Raw genomic sequence first — 23,147 nt, forward strand, 5'->3', positions numbered from 1 at the left:
TTTAACCACACGGTTTTCATCCATGTTGTAATGTTTCTGACTCAGATCAACGTAAAACCAGTTGAAACCAGTTCCAGACCAAATTATTCAAATGACAGATTCATTCATGATGTCGACGGGTAAATAGAAAAGAAGCTTGAGAGTCTCTCAGCAGAGATGAAGGAGAGAGAGAAGAGCTGGAAGTTCCACAAGCAGCAGGTATGAGTCATCCCCCCCCCCCGCCGAGGTTCCACTGAGCGACCAGCGGCGAGCGCAGCAGGTACGCCCCCCCGACAAGTCATCTCACATCCAACTGGTCAAAGACATCCAATCATCTGCAGCTCGTCAAACCAAAGATGAATTCAAGTTCTCATCTCAGGTTTGAATCCATGAAATCAAATTAATCCAGAAAAGATTAAACGTCTTTCTGTCGTTTCGTTGTTTCCCATCATGCATCATTCCAGAGCTGCAACCAAACCACGTCAGGTGACGCTCGCACTCACCGTGGTCGTGACCCGCTCGGTACGAGGTGGCGTTCAGCGTCAGCGTGGTGCTGCCGCTCACCACAGGAAGCAGACAGAGCAGCAGCAGCATCCTGCTGGCGTCTGGTCCTGTCAACACAAACACACACATCATGAGCATCAACACAAACACAAACATCGTGAGCGTCAACACAAACATCGTGAGCATCAACACAAACATAAACATCGTGAGCATCAACACAAACACACACATCGTGAGCATCAACACAAACACGAACATCGTGAGCATCAACACAAACACAAACATCGTGAACATCAACACAAACACAAACATCGTGAGCATCAACACAAACACAAACATCGTGAGCATCAACACAAACACACACATCGTGAGAATCAACACAAACACACACATCGTGAGCATCAACACAAACACAAACAACGTGAGCATCAACACAAACACAAATATCGTGAGAATCAACACAAACACAAACATGGTGAGCATCAACACAAACACACACATCGTGAGCATCAACACAAACACACACATCGTGAGCATCAACACAAACACAAACATCGTGAACATCAACACAAACATCGTGAGCATCAACACAAACACAAACCTCGTGAGCATCAACACAAACACACACATCGTGAGCATCAACACAAACATCGTGAGCATCAACACAAACACAAACATCGTGAGAATAAACACAAACACACACATCGTGAGCATCAACACAAACACAAACATAGTGAGCATCAACACAAACACATACATCGTGAGAATCAACACAAACACACACATCGTGAGCATCAACACAAACACAAACATCGTGAGCATCAACACAAACACACACATCGTGAGCATCAACACAAACACACACATCGTGAGCATCAACACAAACACACACATCGTGAGCATCAACACAAACACACACATCGTGAGCATCAACACACACATCGTGAGCATCAACACAAACACACACATCGTGAGCATCAACACAAACACAAACATCGTGAGCATCAACACAAACACAAACATCGTGAGCATCAACACAAACATTGTGAGCATCAACACAAACACAAACATCGTGAGAATCAACACAAACACACACACCGTGAGCATCAACACAAACACACACATCGTGAACATCAACACAAACACAAACATCGTGAGCATCAACACAAACACAAACATCGTGAGCATCAACACAAACACAAACATCGTGAGAATCAACACAAACACAAACATCGTGAGCATCAACACAAACATCGTGAGCATCAACACAAACACAAACATCGTGAGCATCAACACAAACATCGTGAGCATCAACACAAACATCGTAAACATCAACACAAACACAAACATCGTGAGCATCAACACAAACACAAACATCGTGAGCATCAACACAAACACAAACATCGTGAGCATCAACACAAACACACACATCGTGAGAATCAACACAAACACAAACATGGTGAGCATCAACACAAACACAAACCTCGTGAGCATCAACACAAACGCACACATCGTGAGCATCAACACAAACACAAACAACGTGAGCATTAACACAAACACAAACATCGTGAGCATCAACACAAACACACACATCGTGAGCATCAACACAAACATCGTGAGCATCAACACAAACATCGTAAACATCAACACAAACACAAACACAAACATCGTGAGCATCAACACAAACACAAACATCGTGAGCATCAACACAAACATCGTGAGCATCAACACACACATTGTGAGCATCAACACACACATCGTGAGCATCAACACAAACACAAACATCGTGAGCATCAACACACACATCGTGAGCATCAACACACACATCGTGAGCATCAACACAAACACAAACATCGTGAGCATCAACACAAACATCGTGAGCGTCGCCTTGTAAACATGTTTGTGTTCACGTTACACATCTTTCAGGAAACACAACACGGGAGAATAAAAGATAATGTGGACGCTTATAATAATAATATATAATAATTAACTTTTCATTTGGAGCAAATTAACCTTGGACATTTAATTATAAGTTGTGTTAATTTGTGTATCGAAATCTGTTAAAATGAAACATGTGTGCTGCTGCTCTCAGTGTGGATCTGGTGACGCTGGAATGTGGCTCCTCCCCTTCCTTCAACATGAATTACATCGGTGCTCGTTAGGATCCTGCTGAAAGCTCGTTAGTCTAATCAGCTTAGTGCAGGAAACTGAGTCACACACACACACACACACACTGTCATCATCCTGCTGAGAATATGAAGCATTGTGTTGTTGTTGTATGAAACACAAGCAGAACATCTGGAATCTGCAGAACATCTGGAATCTGCAGAACTCAGAACCAGGAACATTAGCTCAGAAACAAGGATTTAAATGTTTATCTGAGTTTAGTGGTTTTGAAGAGAATCAGTTCTGGTTTGAGTTTCACTTCAGTTCAGTATTCTTTTGATGAATGAAGTCTTTTACTTTTCCTTCATAATTTCTGAAATGCTTCAGAAATTATGTAAATTATGTAATTTCTGAAATGCTTCATAAATGATGTTGGATAAACAAAGCACGAGAAGCAGATTTTTAAATCTCAGTGACAGAGACGTCTCCACTTGTTTCACTTTCTACTAAATGAGGTTTAACCAGACTGATAAAAACCCAGCGGCTGAACCTCCACGGAGCCTCAGTGTTAATTCTCCTCACAGATGAAATATCGTTAGAATGATTATGATCATGTCCGTTACATAAAGTTTATGATTCAGCTCAGCACAGTTTATTTAAACCTCCTCATCCAGGACGACTCAGAGCAGCTGATGAATTCCTGATCTGCTGATTTGATTTGTTGATCTGATTATATCTGAGCATGTGATCTGATGGTCTCACGTCTCTTCTCCTTCAGTCGACCCTCCCTCCCTCCTTCCTTCTTTACCTCCTTTTTTCATCTTCTATCCTTTCCTCTTCTTCTGTTTATCTTATTTCCGTCCTATTCTTTATTCTCCCTCATCTTTTATTACCATCTTTCATCCCTTTATGGCTTTCTGAATTTCCCTTGGGATTAATAAAGTATCCATCTATCTATCTATCTATCTATCTATCTATCTATCTATCTATCTATCTATCTATCTATCTATCTATCTATCTATCTATCTATCTATCTATCTATCTATCTATCTATCTATCTATCTATCTATCTATCTATCTATCTATCTATCTATCTATCTATCTTTTACCTCCCTTTTTTTCTAGTGCTGCAATTTACAATTATTTTCATTATTGATTCAAATGTCAATTATGTTCTTATCTAATTGATTCATTGTGTGTTTCCCAAAACCCAAGATGACCTCAAATGTCTAATTCACTTTACGGTTATTAGGAGACAACTAAATATGAACATTTAAGGATCTGAAATCAGAGAATTTGTACATTTTATTCATCTCTCTCTCCTCCCGTCAGCTGACCTAAACCCAGAGTATTTCTACTTGTAATCGAGTATTTCTCTGTGGTTCACAAACTTCACACATATAAAACCTAGATGAGCAAACAATAGAATCCCATCTCTTATATAAACAGGAGCAGGTTCTAAGGTCACAGGTTCTAAGGTCACAGTCTGCGTGAGGAGCTAAGACAACACTTTCACTCAATAATCCCCGACGTGATCTTGGAGGATTAGAACAAAGCCTCGTTGGGTTTGATCTGGAAGTTTCGGCTCAAGCTTCACGCACCACAGGTCAGTGAGACTCAGGACCACTGACACCACCAGGAGAGAGAGAGAACCCCCCCCCCCAGCAGGGTTTTCACATGAGGAGCTTGTTTGTGTGTCCAGTCCGGAAGCTGGGAGTCGTGGAGCAGACCAGAGGAACGGATCCGTCACGTCTGCTGCTCCATGTGACGGAGCAGCAGACTCAGTGGCTGCAGGCGACTCTTCTTCACATGACTCTGTTTAAAATGATCACAGATAAAAAACCCTCATGTTCACGATGAGTCAAAGCCTCTGTGCTCTCACACTTTGTGTTGCGATGACGTCTTCACATTCCAGCAGAGACCACGTGTCGGGAGAAAGGTTTGCTCCTGGATTTCATGTTTCTATCCGTGTGGAGGGCAAATCCAGATGTTTGCAGCTGCCTCCATAATAAGGAAACTGCAGAAATCCTATATTAAAAAGCCACTGAGAATAAACCTTCATTTATCTGAGATGTTAAAGGTTAAAAAGAAGATGAATGTGTTTATTAATAATCACTTCATCATGATTTCTGTCTGGTGTGAAGAGAAAGAAACTCTCGTCCTCGAGTTACTGAGGGAATGAGTCTATTTCCAGTGTTGAATTAATATAAAGTGATTCTCCGCAGAAGGTCAGTGAGTGAGCTGCGTTTACTTCATGAACATAAAACTAATGAAATGTCCGAGGTCAGAGTTTCACTGGGGAGGTGAAGATCGAGAGGTTTTACACAACTGGACATATTCACCTTTTCTAACTAATTCCTCTGGAGCCCATGAAGCAGAAAGTCACATGTTTCATTTGGGGGAAACAACAACGAGCCACATTTCCTTCAGGGCTGGAAGAGAATCCTCCACTTCCTGTCACACACAAATCAACTCGCTCCAGCTCCGGGCTCGTGACTCGCTTTGGTCTTCAGACGCAGAAGAAGAACTGAGGAGGAACTCGGATATCTTTCCACATTACAACACCTTGAAGAAAAGGTGCAGTACGTAGGTTTATGGACTGAGGACTTTGACTTTCTGATAATCTTTGGCTGAAGATTAAAATTCACACACACACACACGGCTTTTGTAAATCAGAATCAGGACTTTGGATCCTGATCTAGAGAAAAACTGCTTTGTGAGAAAGTCGACATATTCCAGGAAACAAGTTCATCAACTCGATCAGAAAAGTTCTGCTTTGACAACACAAACTTTATGATATTAAATTAAATTAAATCTCAAAAGTAAAGCGTTTGGTGAAGGACACACCACATGACTCATTCTAATCCAATTATTCTCACACAATTGATTTCCATTTTCAATTATAATTGGTCGTCAATATTAAAGTTGTGTTTTCTACCTGAGGATAAGTTTTGATTTAAAGTCCAATTAACTTCACAGACCTAATTATTATTAAACATTAAAATTAATTACAAAGAAATGAATCATCCAGAGCAGGAATCTTCCATGTTTCCAGTTCTCTCCTCCACAGATCATCTACTAATTAAAACCATTAAAGTCTAAAGAAGCTGGAAGCGTCCCTGAGGTCATTGAAGGCATCGCTCACTTGGACTTTGACGTGTTTCCCTGACGGAGCTGCGGCTGGAAACCATGACGACCATGACGACCGACCTGAACCTGAACGCATCGATAACAACACAACTAACAAACGCTCCTGGACAAGTCGTCAAACCTGTCCATCAACTCCCTGATTCTCTCTGTGAACACAGAGACGTCCCTGCTGATGAAGAGTTTATAAATAAAGTGTCAGAACCGATTATTCAATATTTTCCTCTTTTAATTGGCAGGTGGAGCAGGTGATGACAGCTCGGACACGTCTAATTATAGAGAACTGTGGGACGGAGACTTGTCTTCACTAACATGACGAGACACTTGTCCTGCTCCTGACAGCCGAGGGAGGACACGTCTTCATCCACCGACACACGGGAAACACAAGTGACTAAAGCTGCTTCTTCTGTTTGCACCTCCAGGTATCGAGTGGCGTCGCTCCCCCGAGCCTATAATCGTCTATACTAACCTGTAGAATCGTGATTCCAGCTCCAACCTGAGGAATCTGTGACGATGTTCAACACACAGAAGAAGATTAAAGAGCTGAAAGACTCAAATAAAGAGATAAATCATCAGCAGGGTAATCGATATTAAAAATAAGGATTAGTTTAAATGTCTGAGATGCTTTAATCTCTTCTTTACGATCGAGACAAGCTCAGGTTTATTCACGATGTCAGAAGAGAGGTTAGATGTTAAAAAGCAGTTACTCAGTGTGAAGCAGCAGAAGGTCACGTGACAGTCACTGATTCACAGAATGAGAATCCTCCGCGTGTGAGCGAGTTCACAAACCTGCAGGAGAACAAGACCAATATTAAACTGTTTGTGATCTGCTGGAGATAAACTCACATTTACATGAATCACCAGCTTCTGTTAAACTCAGATTATTAGATTGTTTGACCTGATTTGAATGTTGTCAGAGGCAGAAACATTTAAAAAGCTTTTTGAAATGAGAGGTAAGACTCGTTTGAAAAGTCTCACGGACGAGTTTCTACCACAACAGGGAAAACACACTTTGTTCAGATTGTGACAGAAGAAAAACATCAGGCTCACGACGGGTTCGGAACCAAAAAGGACTTGAACCTGTGTCCAGCTGCTATTTACTGAAAAGGTCTCAGGAGTTTCAGTGTTTGAGAGGCAGCTGTTTATATATATTTCTATTATTATTAATGAGGATGAAGAGAAAGCCTTTCCCCACAGAGAGGAGGTTCTCTATCGTTTGACGTGTTCCGTGGCTGAAGCCTCTTTCAGACTCGACACATCTCAAGACCTGAACCTGAGTGTGAGTCAGTCTGTCTGAGACGTCTCCGTCTTGTGTCCCTCTCGTCTCCGTCTCGTGAGGACGAGCAGCAACAAGACGCTCCTGCTGGACTTTGAGTCCTCGGCTCCAGGAGCAGATCCTGCAGAGATAAGTCTTATCTGTGCAGCCGCTGGGCTCGGGCAGCGGTCGGAGCATCCACCCGTCACAGCAGCGCCGCCGCGGGCTGCACACACACTAACACACACACTAACACACACACACACACACTAACACACACACACTAACGCACAGGAAGTGCTGATCCGATCCGACAGGGGCCTTCGATCCACAGGAAGTCACATGTTGTGTTATGTAACCGGACTGTGTTCACGCTGACCTGTAACTGATTCACACAGTGACAGCTTCACATCATCAACAGCACAGCAGGTCACTTGGTTCAGATTAGAACCAGCAACCTCCACTGGCTTCTGATGCTGCTGGTGGGCGTGTCCCAGGAAGTCTTTACAGAGGTGGATTCAGCATATTGCCTGAGGCTGATTCAGGATCAGATACGTTATGATTATCACCTAAAGTTTCTCTCTGTATTCGCCTGATTTCTTTACATCACAACATCTAAATATACAACCTCCAAACTCCAGGAGTTCTTCAATCGAGCAAGTTTCAATAAAACTGGTCCAGTAGTTTCTGCACAATTATAAAAACAACTTGTGGGTGGAGCTAACGCGGCTAACTCTGGGTTCCTGTGGCCAGCAGGGGGCGCCGGCTGCCTCAGCAGGTTAGACGCACCGCTGCTGAAAGGCTGGAGTCAGGCAACAGGACGTCTTGTATCAGGAGGACGAGCCTGAGGGGACCACCCCCCCCCCTGACCACGATGACGCAGACACAGGGTCCGTCAGAAATGGCGGCTTTGTCCTTTGATAACAAGTAAACAATGACGGCGGTGTCAGAGCAGGAAGTGACCTCAGAGCCAGCAGACCCGTCATGTGACCAAGCACAGAACTCGAGGCCTCGTTACCAATCACCTGACCTCTGACCTCCGGGTCCAGGATGTTCGCTAACGGCTCTGATAAAGACAGAGTTGACCTACGTGCTCGTCACCGACCTGCGGCGTGTGGTCAGATGAGTTCTGAGCCCGTCGGGTCGTCAGTCATAATAACAAGATTTCCTTAATATTAGAATATGAATATATAATAATAATATAAATCACCTGCTGCTGTCATCACAAAACACAAACATCCAGCTGTCAATCACTGGCTCTCATCAGATTCTGCTCTAAAGTCTCCATGAGAGTAGAAAGACATGAGTGACGGATGAAAGGTGAAGTAAATAACTCATAGAAAACTTCATATTTGTGTTTTTAATAAGTTATTTGTTGGAGTTAAACTGTAAAGAAGTAAGCAGAGTGAAGGTCTTGTAATAATTCCCCTGGTTCGTCCGTTGAGTCTCAAGGTTCAGTGACGAGTTCACGTCGGGTGTGATCGTCTGTTTATCTTTTATCTGCAACAACACGTGTCAACTGAAAAATATGCTCCCATCATTTTAATCATTTCTAATTTGTGTGTTTGTGTTGTTATCGTTACACTTTACTCATATTTGTGTGTTTACTTCTAGGGTCTCTCATGCTTTGTGTAGCACATTGTGTTTCCATCTGATATGAAATGTGCCATTTTAATAATAAATATAATAAAAATAATATAGCTAGATTTTATGTAATGTGTTAAAATGATATTACATAAAGGTTTGACTCCTTTTTCTTGGTTATTTCTGTTTACATCTTCTTTTCTACACATTTAGGACCAAACTTCATATTTTTACATGTTTGAAAAGAGAACTTTATATTTCTACTGACTCTCCTGCAGCTGGTTATTGTTATAGTTATTTACAGTTATATTAATAGTTCTATAGTTCTAGTGACGCCTTCTCCTCATTAACGATCCTGGCACTTTATGAAACGAGCAGAACAAACATCTTGTGCTCTTGTTTATTAAATATAGTTTGATCCGATGAGACGTTCAGGCTCCGGAGGAACTGAAACTTTTCCTGAGGATAACGAGCAGCACCTGTGTCACTCACCAGGTAAAAGCAGACTGACGGTGCTCGGACGGGACCGGGACCGGGACCGGGACCGGGACCGGGACTGGGACCGGGTCCTGGAGAGGGGGGTAGTCCGGGTAGATCCGGCTCGGAGCTCTGACAGCCGAGTGCTGCGTTCACGGACTCACTGGACCTTCCACCGCCCACTGATCTGAGATCTACTCCAGCTGATCCAGAGTCAGCAGCCAGACACCAGCTGGAGCCTGGGACCTCCTACTCTTCATCATACTCCTCCTCCTCCTACTATTCCTCCTCCTCCTCCTCCTCCTCCTCATACTATTCCTCCTCCTCCTCCTCCTCTTCATCATACTCCTCCTCCTCCTCTTCCTCCTTATACTATTCCTCCTCCTCCTCCTCCTCTTCTTCACATCATCTTCATACTCTTCCTCCACCTCTTCATCGTCTTTTTCCTTCTCTTCTTCTTTCTCCTCATCCTCAATCTGGACTCCGTCAGTTCCGTCCTGTGCCGCTGGAGGGCGTCATAGAGATCAACTGTCCAAACAAATGCTTAAAAACAATGTAATACTTAGAATGATTTAACAGAAATTCTTATTTTTAAATAATAATATCAATAATGTAGAGACAAATAATAGATTCAATATTTTACATCCAGATGTTGTCATGGTGACACATTAAATTCATCAAGTTTAATTTGTTGTGTTGTTGTTGTGTTGTGTTATGTTGTGTTGTGTTGTTGTTGTGTTGTTGTGTTGTGTTGTGTTATGTTGTTGTTTTGTGGTGTTGTTGTGTTGTTGTGTTGTTTTGTTGTTGTGTTGTGAGTCACAGACAGACAAACTGTGGCGAGCTGCTTTTCTCTTTTCCCATCTCCACATTCAAAAGTTTGAAAAATCAATAAGGACGATTTTTGTTTCAGAATGGCCGAATGAAAAGATCCTTTGGAGAGGGACTATTCCAGCCAATCACATGACCCCCCCCCCTACACACACACACACACACACACACACACACACACACACACATTCTAATGTTAACAACATAAACACATGAAAACAGAGCATGTGACTCATTGAACTCCTGCAGCACCTCCTCATACGACGTGAGGAGGAGCAGATCACACACACACACAGACAGACACACACACACACACACACACACAGAGAGACACACATATGCAGCCATGTCCTGCAGGAAGAGCTCCTGCATCATTCATGTGTTTTGCAGAACTCTGTAAAGACGAAGCCAGCGAGTGAAACTGATCTGAGAGCAGAGACAGAAGTGAAGTGTGAGATCAGCAGATATCAAATCATATTACACGTCTTCAGAATCACAGACTGGGTGATAAAGACAGAAAGTGAAGCCCAAGTGATCGCCCCCTGCTGGCTAACTGCAGTACAGACCAGTTTAGCAGATGGGACATGGACCAAATTAAGAAAATCCAAGCAGATGTTAAATAAAAGTTTATTTCCTTTAAGAAAAGAATCAAAATGTTGTGGTCACTTGTTGTTCTGAGCGACGACCTGAATCTGCTCCGTTAAGACGCAGGAAATCCTCCCAGTCATCGGAATGTTCACTATCTGAGTTTCAGGGAAATGGTCTCAGGTCTGAAGGCAGCGATGTTGTGATTAAACCTGAAGAACCCCCCCCCCCTCGGCGCTCGCTGCACTTTGTGATTATTCATTGTGAAATGGGTCGGTGGTGATGTCACAGATTTAATCCGATCCCCAGATTAGGATGAAAATCCCTCCGGACCTTTTGTGTGAATCTCTCCTTCACCTGCAGCTCGGTTTCTCATCACAGCCTCAGAGTCGAATCCAGTTTATAGAAACATGCTCATTTCACAAGTTATTCATTTAGCAGAGATATTATAACAATAAATATCTAATTTATTCATCTGCTCTAATCCAAGTGCAGCCTGTGATCCAGGAGAACATCTGGCATCTTCATGTCTGAGGAGTTGTTTTACTAATTGACATCGAAGACACTGAACATACATAATTCATTTAGTTGTGTTGGTTTAAATATGGAGAGAATGTGGAGCGACTCGTTTCTGTCTCATCTCCAGAGGAGAAGTGAAGAAGAAGAAGGTGAAGAAGGTGAAGAAGGTGAAGAAGAAGAAGAAGAAGAAGAAGAAGAAGAAGAAGAAGAAGAAGAAGAAGAAGAAGAAGAAGAAGAAGAAGAAGAAGAAGAAGAAGAAGAAGAAGAAGAAGAAGAAGAAGAAGAAACAGAAACACTGAGAAGGTCCTCAGAGAGACGTCCATGAAACTACGTCAGCAGCATCTGCAGCGTATCCATGGATACACATAGAGACATGTGTGTGTGTGTGTGTCTGTGTGTGATGCGTGTGTGTGTGTGTGTGTGTGGGAGTGTGTGTGTGTGTGTGTGTGTGTGTGTGTGTGTGTGTGTGTGTGTGTCGAACAAGCAAATGGTTGTGAAATCAAAAGAGGACAATGCATTATTCAAGTTTAATGGCAGCGTGACACACAGGAGATGTGACAGAATGAGTCCGATACTGCACAAACACACAAACACACACACACACAGACACACACACACACACACACACACAGACACACACACACAGACACACACACACAGACACCAGGTTTCTATATATAAGACATACTGGTTCTTTTATTTTTCCTTTAAAGATTAATTTCCTCTGCATGTTTTATTCTTTCTTTTATTCTGAAGCTGCTCCAGTCACCAGTGAGGTTCTTCAGCTTCCTGCAGAGACGCACTTTAACGTGCACGCTCATCATCTGGAGCCGGGATCATATCTCTACTATTATTTATACTGTACATTCATGCTCTTCAATCTTTAATACAGCTACACAGCAGAGAGAAGAGAAGCTCCGGCTCCCCGGGTCAGGGTTTGACCTTCGGCTGCTGGGACGTAATCTACGGAGTTAAATCCTCTGGACAATCAGCAGTGATCTGATCGACCATAATCCAGAGTGAAAGTTGGAAAACACACATCGCTCCTCGTCCCTGTTTCCGTCTTCAGCAGCGATAACAATCCCACTGATCAGGTTCCAGCTGTTTGGTGTATTCTTCAGTCTGTATCTGTATTATAGAATTATGTTCTCCGACATGAAAGATGGAGGAACACTGAGCTTCTTCTCACACATACAGATGTTTAACACTGCTTTTCAAATGACCACACACCCTCTCTCTACTTCAACATGTGTCACCACCTTCATGTTTTTATTAGGATCGATAATCTGGATAAAAACAAACCAAAATATCAATAATCTGAATATAAAGGAACCAAAGCCAGACTGATATTGATGTTTTGGGAACTGACACTGATATGAGTGAAACCTCTGATCCTAACACATGAGCTGGATGAATTCTGATCTCAGATCTGGATCAAACCGAAGCAGCTCAGCTGAAGTTCGAGGTTCCGGCTTCAGAACGTTCAGGTGTCGGTTCCTTCTCTTTGAAACAGGAAGTCAGTGGCAGTTAATGTGTTTACTTCACATTTAGAAATCTGCCACTTCCTCTGCTCACAACTCACATTGTCTCCATCGAGTCTCTAGTTCCTCCTCAACCGTCACCTGTCCTCCAGGGGACACAGGTTCGAGACCCTGCTGCCGGCACCACGCTGCACCACCGTCCACATCTGTCCAACTCTGTCCACATCTGTCCACAACAGTTCATCATGAATTTATCTAAGGACCATTAACAACATGTTTTTAATGTTTGTGATCCATCAGAACATGACAGTTAAAAAATGAAATGTTTTCCCATGTGAATATTTAATATTCTTTCATCTCCTTGTTGTTAATTCGGCCTCTGGTCAGTTTTGGTTTTGCACTCTAATCAAATATCTGATTTGACTGATAAGGAACCTGAGAAAGCTTGAGAGTCACTTCCTTATTTGCTCTGAACTAAAGAGAATAAAGAGAGTTATCAGCTCACTGAGCTCCTCACTCTCCTCCTTCACCGTTTCCTGCTTCCTTATGTGTTCTCTCACACCCACACACACACATCACACATCACACACTCACAGCTTCACAGGAACACAAACAGACACACACACATCACAGGCACCATGGGGAACTTTGCTGCCAACGAGGGACTCTCCATCTTCGTTATTGTGAGTAGATTTGATTCAAATGCAACTTTTATTTATTTTCAGTCAGGACGTTTCTGAATTGAAAGATGATTAAATGTTTGTGTCCAGTTGAGATCAGAAGTAGAAAAATAAAGTTTGAAGAAGAGAAGCAGATTTGAACAAGTTTCATTTTGTTTCTAAATGTAAAAATAGATATTTAAATATTAATGATGCAGAAACACTGAGCTGATTGTTCACATATGACACAGTTTTAAATAATTCTGTCTTTATCTGTGTTTAACCTGAAACTTTGGATTTGGGTTAAACTTTCTGAAGATGTAAATCAGCAGCAGCTGCTTCACTTTGAAGGATCGAGATCTGAAATATGATGGAAACTGATCTGCAGCCGTTTCTCTGCTCGTCCAGGAGTGAAGTGTAAATCCACTTTGTGCAACTTTTAAATGTTTAGATGTTAAACTCACTTCAGGTCCTGAAAACACAGAAGAGGTTTCATTCTTCTTAGTTTCCTGACACAGAAAACGTTATGATCCTCTGAGCTGATTGTTTCATGAGTGAGTGAGTCGCTGTGGATGTTAATCTCTGCACCTGACGTGTGTGTGTGTGTGTCTGTGTGTGTGTGTGTGTGTGTGTGTGTGTGTGTCTGTGTTGCAGCTGGTGTGGCTCGGGATCAATGCCTTCCTGTTTGTGCACTTCTACATGGCCTTCCTGACGGACAAGTGGTACTACACCAGGGTTCTGCTGGGGGTGAGTCTCACCTGAGGATCTGCAGCTTCACTGATCTGAGGCTCCAACAGGGAAATGTGAAATGAGTCATTTAAGAGAATCGGTTTTCAGTTCCTCTTGTTGCAGCAGCTGCTTCAAGTTTCCATCTTTAATGAGACACGGTGCAGGAGACTTCTCCTCCTCTTCCTCCTCCTCCTCCTCCTCCTCAGTCCACGTCACATATCAGAAAGAACGTTTGATTAGCTGGATGACTCACGAGGTGTTACACCTCCACCTCAACACGTCCACTCCTGCGATTAATCTCCCTTTATCTACAAGAGGTCACACTTCCTGGTCCTGAGGGGGGGGGGTTCCCGGTGGTCTCGGCTCAGTTCACGATGAAGATCAGATCAAACCAGCTGCTGCACATCTGCTCAGCTTCAGGTCTGCAGAAGTGAAACAGACCAAATATCATCGGTGTCGGGAAACGTGAAGATCAAACAGTTTGATCTGTTTGTGTTGAGCTGGAGATGATTTACAGATCAGCGTTAAAGATAATATTAAAATCAATTATTTACTGTTCAGTATCAGTTAGAGTTTGTTATTTTAAAGACTGATAAGTAAAGATATGTCTTCAGAACCCAGCTAAGAATAAAGAGCTGATAATAAAAGTGTGTATTTACACTGTATTCAGAAGCATGTGACTGCCAGGAGGTAAACTGAAATATTATTATTTATTATTCCTGCCAAAATGAAAAGGAAATTCCAATGAATGAATTGAAACATAAAAATCAGCCACAGTAAGAAGATTAAATGAGAAACAGACTTTTAAGATGATATTTAACGTCTGAATTCATGTCGTGATTTAAAGTGTCATAAGATTTGTGTTATTTAATATTTGAAACTTTTGGAAGCAACTTCAATGATGAAAATTTGAATTAAAGCTGAATTTTATAGGTTTTAATCAAACTTCACGGGAACGTTGATGAATTAATACTGATGAATAAAGTCAATTCTGCGACCTGTGATGAAGAAGTAATCTGATTACTCTGTTCCCAGCAAGCCCTGTCCTGGGCCCGAGCTCCGGCCGCCTGCCTGAACTTTAACTGCATGTTGATCCTGCTGCCGGTCTGCAGGAACCTGCTCTCCTTCCTGCGCGGGACCATCCAGGTAGGACCCCCGCCCCCCCCACAGACCCCCGAGTTCCTCTGCTCAGTACTGACCATGTGTGTGTTTGTGTGTCAGTGCTGCAGCCGCTCAGCCGCTCGACAACTGGACAGAAACATCACCTTCCACAAGCTGCTGGCGTACATGATCGCCTTCCACACAGGTGACCTCAGAACTCCCAGGACTCAGAACCTGGTCCACCAGTCACGTGTGAGATGATCGCTGGTTTGTCCTCATGCACACAACCTTCCTTTGTCTCCTAGCCGTGCACATCGTCGCACACTTGTTCAACTTTGAGTATTTCATGGACGCACAACTGGATCGGAACAGCAGCCTCCTGCCCTTCGTGCTCTCGGAGATCGGCACCGGGGACAACGCGTCCTTCCTGAACCCGATCAGGACCAATGAGACGGTGAGTCCCCGGAACCACTTCCTGCTTCTGTCGGCTCGGTTCTTCTGACTCGTGCACGTTGTGGGATTCTTCTCCTGTTGCTCAAGCTGAGAAACTCCCTCGTGTCAGTTGCTAAATCTGGTGTCTTCAACCTGCGTGTTTCTTCATGTGGTGACCTTCCTCTTCTGGGAATTGACCTTTGCAGAGATGTTGTCACGACAGAAACTTCCTCTTTGCTCTTCTCTTTGTTCTTGTTCATAAAAACTGAAATCCTCATGAAATCCTGACATGACTTTGCCTCCGTCTCTGATTCAGTAAACCGTAGAACCAGGAAGCAGAGAACTTCCTTCAGGAGAAATGTTCCTAAACTGACCTTTGACCCTGTGAAACCATGGTGACTCATGTGTCTTCTGGTGCAGAACCCGACCGTGGTCATGTTCACCACCATCGCCGGGCTGACGGGCGTGGTCATCACGCTGGCCCTCATCCTCATCATCACCTCGTCCACGGAGGTGATCCGGAGGTCGTACTTCGAGGTCTTCTGGTACACGCACCACCTCTTCGTCCTCTTCTTCATCGGCCTGGTGTTCCACGGCTTCGGGTAAAAACACACACAGCTCGTTACTGACCATAAATCTTGAGTTCCAACTGAGCCTCAGCACTAACGAGACCTCGACTCGTCTGGACTCAAACATGACCCCAGTTGGATGAAACCTGGATTCTATCTGGACTCGGTCTCAACTGCTTCTTTAAATACTTTCTCTCTCCTATGAGTCTTCATCATGTCTTCCTTCATGTTTCTCTGATGTCAGGCGTATCGTGCGAGGACAGACGACGGCCAGCCAGAAGACAAACGTGCCAGAGTCCTGCGCCGACCACTTTGAGGACTGGGGAAGGAACGAGTCGGGCTGTGCGGTACCAGAGTTCGCTGGGAACCCTCCGATGGTGCGACAGGAAACGTCTGCGCTCGCCACTCTGTGATGAAGAGACGTGTCTGATAATCCTCTGGTTCTTCTCGTTCCTCTGCAGACCTGGAAGTGGGTGGTGGGCCCCATGTTCCTGTACCTGTGCGAGAGGCTGGTTCGATTCTACCGCTCCCACCAGAAGACGGTGATCACCAAGGTGCGTGTCCTCCAGTCCACACTGAACCCGACAGAACCAAGAGTCCATGACCTCTAACCCTCCTGTGCCCGGTGTCCAGGTGGTGATGCACCCGTCCAACACCCTGGAGCTGCAGATGAAGAAGAAGGGCTTCAGCATGGAGGTGGGTCAGTACGTCTTCATCCAGGTTCCCTCCATCTCCCGGCTGGAGTGGCATCCCTTCACCCTGACCTCCGCCCCCGAGGACGACTTCTTCAGCGCCCACATCCGCATCGTGGGCGACTGGACCCAGGCGCTGCTGGAGGCCTACGGGGGGGACAAGGACGAGACCCAGGAGGCCTGGAAGCTGCCCAAGTACGACCACCGGGGGGGGGGGGGCGCTAGATAAAAGAGGCAAACTGTGGCTGAAATTGCTTGTGATTACGTTGAACTGCAGGAGAGAGAGCACAGAGGAAAAGAAAAGGATCTGACCTTTAGTTTGAAGTCCTGCTCCTCCTTCACTTTCTCTCTCTCACGATTCTAAACTGCATTTATCATGTTCAGATTAAGAGTTTCTATCAAAAACAAATAAGAAACTAATACAATTCAACGTATTTAAAGTGTTTTAAACTCAAATAATTTAACGTCTGACACAAAAATCGCGGTATAAACCCCGATGGACATTTCCAGCAGCGTGGACCCTGAGGACAGATGAACACTAGATGTCCCCTGTGTGTGTCTGTCTTTCAGGATTGCCATCGACGGGCCCTTTGGGACGGCCAGCGAGGACGTGTTCCGGTACGAGGTGGTGGTGCTGGTGGGCGCGGGCATCGGCGTGACTCCGTTCGCCTCCATCCTCAAGTCCGTGTGGTACAAACGCATCCAGAACGACCAGGACGTCTTCACCAAGAAGGTGAGAGGAACCAGGAGAACCAGAGGAGAACCAGGAGGGTGGAGAAATGTTGGTTCTAGATAGAAACCAAGAGAAGGTTCCCCTCGAGGCTGAAGCGAGTGAATCCAGAGCTGAAAACCCTGAGTCAGCACTTTATTACACAACACAGAGCCAGAAACAAAGTGAAGATCTCATGACTTCATTTGTCAGAATTATAAAACAAGAGAATGAGAGCATGACCTCAGCATGTTCAGTGATTGTGTCCATGCACGACATCGGAGCTGTGACTGTTCTAATGGATCCATGTGCAGACCGATCACCCCCCCCCCCTTTGACTCGTGTCCTTCCACAGATCTACTTCTACTGGCTGTGTCCGGAGACCCAGGCCTTCGAGTGGTTCGCCGACCTGCTGCAGTCTCTGGAGCTGCAGATGACGGACAAGGGCATGAGCGACTTCCTGAGCAACAACATCTACCTGACCCGCTGGAAGGAGACCGAGGTGCAGATCCAGAGTTCCACCCGACGAGCTTCACCAGCGTGTGAGACGTCTTCTCACTGCGTCTCCGTGTGCTTTCTTTCAGGCGGCTAACTTCCGTGTTCACCACGAGGCGGAGAACGACCCGATCACAGGCCTCAAGCAGAAGACCCTGTACGGGAAACCCAACTGGGACAACGAGTTCACCAACATCGCAGCCAATCACCCGGGGTGAGGCTCCTTATCTCCTTATCGCTCTGCACACACACACACACACACACCTACACACAAACACACACACACTGTGGAGTTTATGATCTCATACACACGCCCATTACCTGTAAAGACCAGACTCACTGATTATAAAATGATATGTAACTCAAAAGAACGATATTTATAAAGTAAATACAGATAAAGAATAAACAGCTGCTGGTTTCTCTCTTCACTTTATACTGAAGAGGGTTAAAGGTCACATTCACTTTATGTAATTCTAGATTCGATGCATCTTAAACTTTATTCAGATATTCTGATTTATTAAACCTCTTTAGAAATCCAGTTTTCTTCAGGATCAATCTAATCCACTGATATTTGGGTTCAGGTTAAATTCTCATCTGAATTAAACAGTCTAATAATATAATAATGTTTCGTGTCCTCAGAACTAAAGTGGGAGTTTTCCTGTGCGGCCCCCCCCAGCTCGGGAAGTCTCTGGAGAAACAGTGTCTGTCGCACTCGGAGGCCGACGTCAAGTTCATCTTCAACACGGAGAACTTCTAGAAGAGAAGAATCGACAGTGGAAAGTTCCCAAGTAGCAGCTGAGCTCCGACCCACAGCTTCTCGCCTCGGAGCGGACGTGCTGCTCCGCTCGCCGCTCGCCACAAACCGTCTCTCTGTGAAGATGCTGAAACGACTCCGCTGGATTTCACACTTTGCTTTCTTCTCCTTTTAAAGTTACATCAATAATACGAGAAGTTTCAAAACCTTTCTTCGCTTCTGAGGCTGAACATGGTCACGATTTCTCTGTTTTTTCCTCATGAACAGATAGAAATACTGAAACTATTCTTTAAATAAAATTCTTTTCACCTGGTTTGTTGTTTAAATGATGAACCAGCAGCTTCTTGTTTGTTTTGTGCTAATGGAAAACATGTTGAATATTTATGAAGCATAGATAAACAGTTGCTCTCGCTGTCGAGATGAATAACATCATTAAACATGCATGAAACAAGTGATTGGAGACTATTTGTTGTTGTTGTTGTTGTTGTTTATTCTCCTGCAGTAATGTGACATGATGTAAACAACAGGAGAGCGTTTCCAGGCGTCTGTGATAAATAAGGTGAAGCTGCTGAAGCGACGAGATAAATACGTTGAGTTGTTACTTGCATCTGAAGGAGAAAATCCAGATGTTCTCTTCTCTGCTGCTGCACAAACAGCTGGATGGTTGTGGCACTCGGTGGCTCCCCCTGCTGTTCACGGGGATATACTGCATGATACTCTTTCTGGGTTCAGTCGTGTGTGTTGATGAGAGTGTGTGTGTGTGTGTGTGTGTGTGTGTGTGTGTGTTCTACGCGATGGCCACAGCGAACACACTGACCACACAGTACATGGTGCGGTTCTCCCATCTCACTGTGCAACTTCCTGCAGAGACAAAGGAGTGAGGAGAGAATAAACTATACAGGAGTTTTCTCACAAATATGAAAGAATTCAATTCTATTTGTACATTTTACTTCTTAGTCATTGGAGAGTTGGAGGAAAAATAAAACAAATCCACATCTCTTATGTAAGATTTAATATTCATTTCAACTGGTTTATTTGATATTTCCCTGGTCTTCTGTTCTAAATTGTTTTTTGTTGCTTTCTTGTCCTTTAACTTTGTAGCTGCTGTTGTAAAAGGTGCTTCATATGAATAAAGCTGTATTATTAATTATGGAGCACAGATCTAAACTTTATCAATAGTAAATTGTGGTTTATACTTTGATTTCTGTGACAGATGTTTTCCAGATGAATCAGTTATTCCCAAACTAAGGATTTCATGATGTGACGCCGACTTCACTGGATAAAGTCAGATGCATGCTGGGAGTTTATCTAAGTGCAGTTACTTCCTGCTTGGCTGTGACTCAGCACAGGAAGTCGTCCTTACCGTCCATGGCCGTGTCCCAGAAGCAGGAGTTGGCCGTGTGGAGTCCGGCTCCGGTTTTCTGCATCACCGCACACGTCACTGTCCAGACACACAACAAACCAGGAATGATTTATTATTAATAATGAATTTAACAGATTCCAGATGAAAAACCACAGATTCAAACCCTCGCAGAAGGGAACAGGAAGTGACACGCTCGTACCGATGTACTTGTAGGATTTTCCCTGTTTGACCAGCTGGGTGAGGCAGCGCTCCACGATGCCGGCGGTCCACTTGTTCACCAGGTTCTGACTGTAGTCGTCGGCGCCCACCACGCCCTCGATGCACTGAGAGGAAACAACACAGCGTCACAGTCATGTGGAAGTCAGCGGACGCCGCTGGAGCCCGAGGACGCCGCAGGAAACAGAGAACTCTGTTCTGCTCCTCAACAGAATGACACTGTTAGAAAAGACGTGACCGAAACAAACCTTTATCTGATCATGGGTTCAGGTTATGAAAGTGCACTTATAATAAGTCACTCATTAATTCCCTCATCGCCTCAACAAAGAGAAATAATGACGAATAAATAAATAAATATTAACTCTCACACCTGGATCTGTGCAAAGAAACTTTTCAGCCTGAAATTCAGAGAAGTTTTAAACCTTTCGACTCAAACACTGAAGTGAAATTCAGACTGAAACTCTGTCTGTTTTCACTGATCCGGTTCATGAATCATAAAGATATTCACAAGAAACCAAGAGTTAAACCTTGTAAATACATGAACTACTCAATGATACGAATATATAGAAAACAGGGGAAGCCCTTAATAAAAATAATAATAAAAACACTCAGGTGATTTAAACACAAGTTCAAGTTACTGTGAAAGAAAACAGACGTCACCTCCTTGACGATGTTGTCGGCCTCGTCAGAGTTGAACGAGCCCTGGAAGTTTAAACACACACACACAGACACACACACAGACACACACACAGACACACACACACACACACACACACACACACACACACACACACACACACACACACACACACACACACACAGACACACACAAACGTCAGTCACACACTGATTTCACAAGGTTGATTCAAACACAATAAACCTTTACTGCAGGAAATGCAGCAGATTAAAGTGAACAGAAACAGATGTTAACACTATAATATAATAAAACTCTAATAAAACAAAATGGAGTTGAATGAATTAACCACAAATCACCAGGTTTGGAGCAGTTTTCCACACAGAAGATGGAATTCTGACATTTCCAGATGTTTTATTATATTTACAAACACACGTTCCCGTCACATTAACATCGAGTTAAATGAATAAAGAGTAAACAAAGCATCACAATGTGAATTCAGTTCGTTTACTAAGAGACGTTAGCATTGTTTGTGTTTGGCTAGCGCTCCGGAGCTAACTGCTTATTTATGAATATGAATAACGACTTCCGGGACGAACCTCGTTTCCGTTGTGAAATTCCTCCATCGTCGAGTCCACCTTCAGGAACTTTTCAGGTTTTAAAGATTAAAATAAGATAAAAGAACCAAAAAAGATCTCGGAGCAGGAAACAAGAGTCAGGAAGCGGAGCGGGACTTCCGGTCTGCTGTCATCAACAGTCAACGACTGGCGACAAGAGGGGCAACCGGGGGGAGATGCTGCCACCTGCTGGATTCTAGAGGAACTGCTACTCATAGTCCAGTTCAAGATTAAAACACAACCAGAAAAATAAAGACATGAATATCACCAAGATTACTTCTTCCCTTTATGTATTAAATATATTTTATGCATTTTCATCTTTTACCTTATGATTATTCTTAGTTTTTAATTTAAAAATGTTTCATAATAATGTATTGTATTTGTGTAGCACATTAAAAAACACAGCTAGAGTGGTTTACAAGTTTTAAAAGTTCACAATAGAAGACAAAGAACATCAAACAGCTCCGAAGCAATGTGAAAGATTATTAAATGATTCAAATAGACGATGACATCAGAACCAGGAGAAACTTCACTAATAAAATGTGAGATCTTCTGTTCCCTCTGGTTTTGTTCTCATTCATGAACATGTTTCTAATTTCCTCACTTAATATGTTTATTCTTTATTGAATCTAACAGATGTCTCATGTTACTCCAGAGAGTTTCTTTGTGAATGTGATATTTACACTGAAGACTGTCAGAGAATCAGGATTCTACATCAGAGCAGGAAGGGGAGTGGAGTCTAAAGGTTTTCAATCATCATGTAAAATATTAATAGATCAAAAAAAGAAAGTGGGGTGTGGTCACACGCAGTTCTGTCTGAGTGAAGCAGTGGATCGTTCAGGTGTGACGGACATAACTTCGACAGGACAAACACAACATGATCTGAAGGTAAAGTCGCTTTGTGTTTAAATATAATATAAAGTGTGTGTTAGTGTTTAATGATCTGTCACGTGTTATCACCGTCAAACACCATGTTCGGATAAATTATTTTATTAAACAGCTGAAGTAGCGTCAAATAATGGAGCTCAGGAATGGTTAAAAATATATTATTTTATATATATACTATTTATATGTATATAGGGGGGGGGGGTGAGGAGCAGCTACCTCCGTCCCTGTTGTCTGACACTCTAAAATCGGCCTGAACTTGGCCCCTTGCTCTGGGGTAAACAACCCCAGAGCACAGTCCAGAGGTGAGAATAGGAATTAATAGCACTCATCAAAAGTTAATGTTTAAACTTCAGTTGCCTGTTATCAGGATCAATATCAGGGTCGGTTCATTTTCTCTAATCGTCCTCCTCCTCCTCCTCCTCCTCCTCCTCCTCCTCCTCCTCCTCCTCCTCCTCCTCCTCCTCCTCCTCCTCCTCCCTTTAGTTTCCCCCTGAGTCAGGAGTCCTTGGAGCAACGGCTGTCATTAATGGATCGGCAACCACAGTAAGTGAACCTCAGTCCTGATGTGAGCTCACACAGAATCATTTCACATGAAGGAGGCAAAGTGAATCATACTGATCAGTAAAGTGACTCCTCTAAACATCCTGAACTAAAAACACTAGAGAGAAAACGACTCAGTTGAGCAGTGAGAGGAAGAGGAGGAGATTCAGGAGGAGCTCTGATGTTTGACTGACCTCCTGAATATTTCACTCTCAGGTCTCAGTCTCTCCGCAACAAGGAGTATCTTGAGAGGCTCCATGCGTTAATGAGGAGCATCAGATACA

General features: G+C 43.6%; 3 protein-coding genes across 3 annotated transcripts in view; 1 reads left to right on the forward strand and 2 right to left on the reverse strand.

The window, feature by feature from the left end:
• The window catches only part of LOC132996962 (growth hormone receptor-like), a 23,693-nt gene extending 11,022 nt beyond the window's left edge, over positions 1-12,671 (reverse strand). The window contains exons 1-3 of the mRNA XM_061067332.1: positions 12,607-12,671; positions 9,087-9,184; positions 483-590 (exon numbers count right to left, since the gene is read on the reverse strand). Of these exons, the coding sequence (XP_060923315.1) occupies positions 483-590; positions 9,087-9,184; positions 12,607-12,671 (271 nt within the window). The remainder of the gene's footprint in view (positions 1-482; positions 591-9,086; positions 9,185-12,606) is intronic.
• Positions 12,672-13,066: 395 nt separating this feature from the next.
• LOC132996867 (cytochrome b-245 heavy chain) lies at positions 13,067-19,060 on the forward strand. The gene is made up of 13 exons (XM_061067231.1): positions 13,067-13,148; positions 13,779-13,871; positions 14,889-14,999; positions 15,075-15,159; positions 15,260-15,408; positions 15,807-15,988; positions 16,200-16,332; positions 16,417-16,509; positions 16,589-16,842; positions 17,218-17,380; positions 17,712-17,858; positions 17,941-18,065; positions 18,491-19,060. Exons 1-13 carry the CDS (start codon positions 13,104-13,106, stop codon positions 18,606-18,608), a joined length of 1,698 nt encoding a protein of 565 aa, XP_060923214.1. The 5' UTR covers positions 13,067-13,103; the 3' UTR covers positions 18,609-19,060.
• Positions 19,061-19,070: 10 nt separating this feature from the next.
• On the reverse strand, positions 19,071-21,584 carry LOC132996868 (dynein light chain Tctex-type 3-like). The gene is made up of 5 exons (XM_061067232.1): positions 21,418-21,584; positions 20,845-20,886; positions 20,168-20,291; positions 19,969-20,046; positions 19,071-19,466 (listed from the first exon to the last, which is right to left on the reverse strand). Exons 1-5 carry the CDS (start codon positions 21,442-21,444, stop codon positions 19,393-19,395), a joined length of 345 nt encoding a protein of 114 aa, XP_060923215.1. The 5' UTR covers positions 21,445-21,584; the 3' UTR covers positions 19,071-19,392.
• Positions 21,585-23,147: the final 1,563 nt, after the last annotated feature.

The sequence above is a fragment of the Limanda limanda genome, chromosome 23 (assembly GCF_963576545.1).
Source record: "Limanda limanda chromosome 23, fLimLim1.1, whole genome shotgun sequence".
NCBI lineage: Eukaryota > Metazoa > Chordata > Actinopteri > Pleuronectiformes > Pleuronectidae > Limanda > Limanda limanda.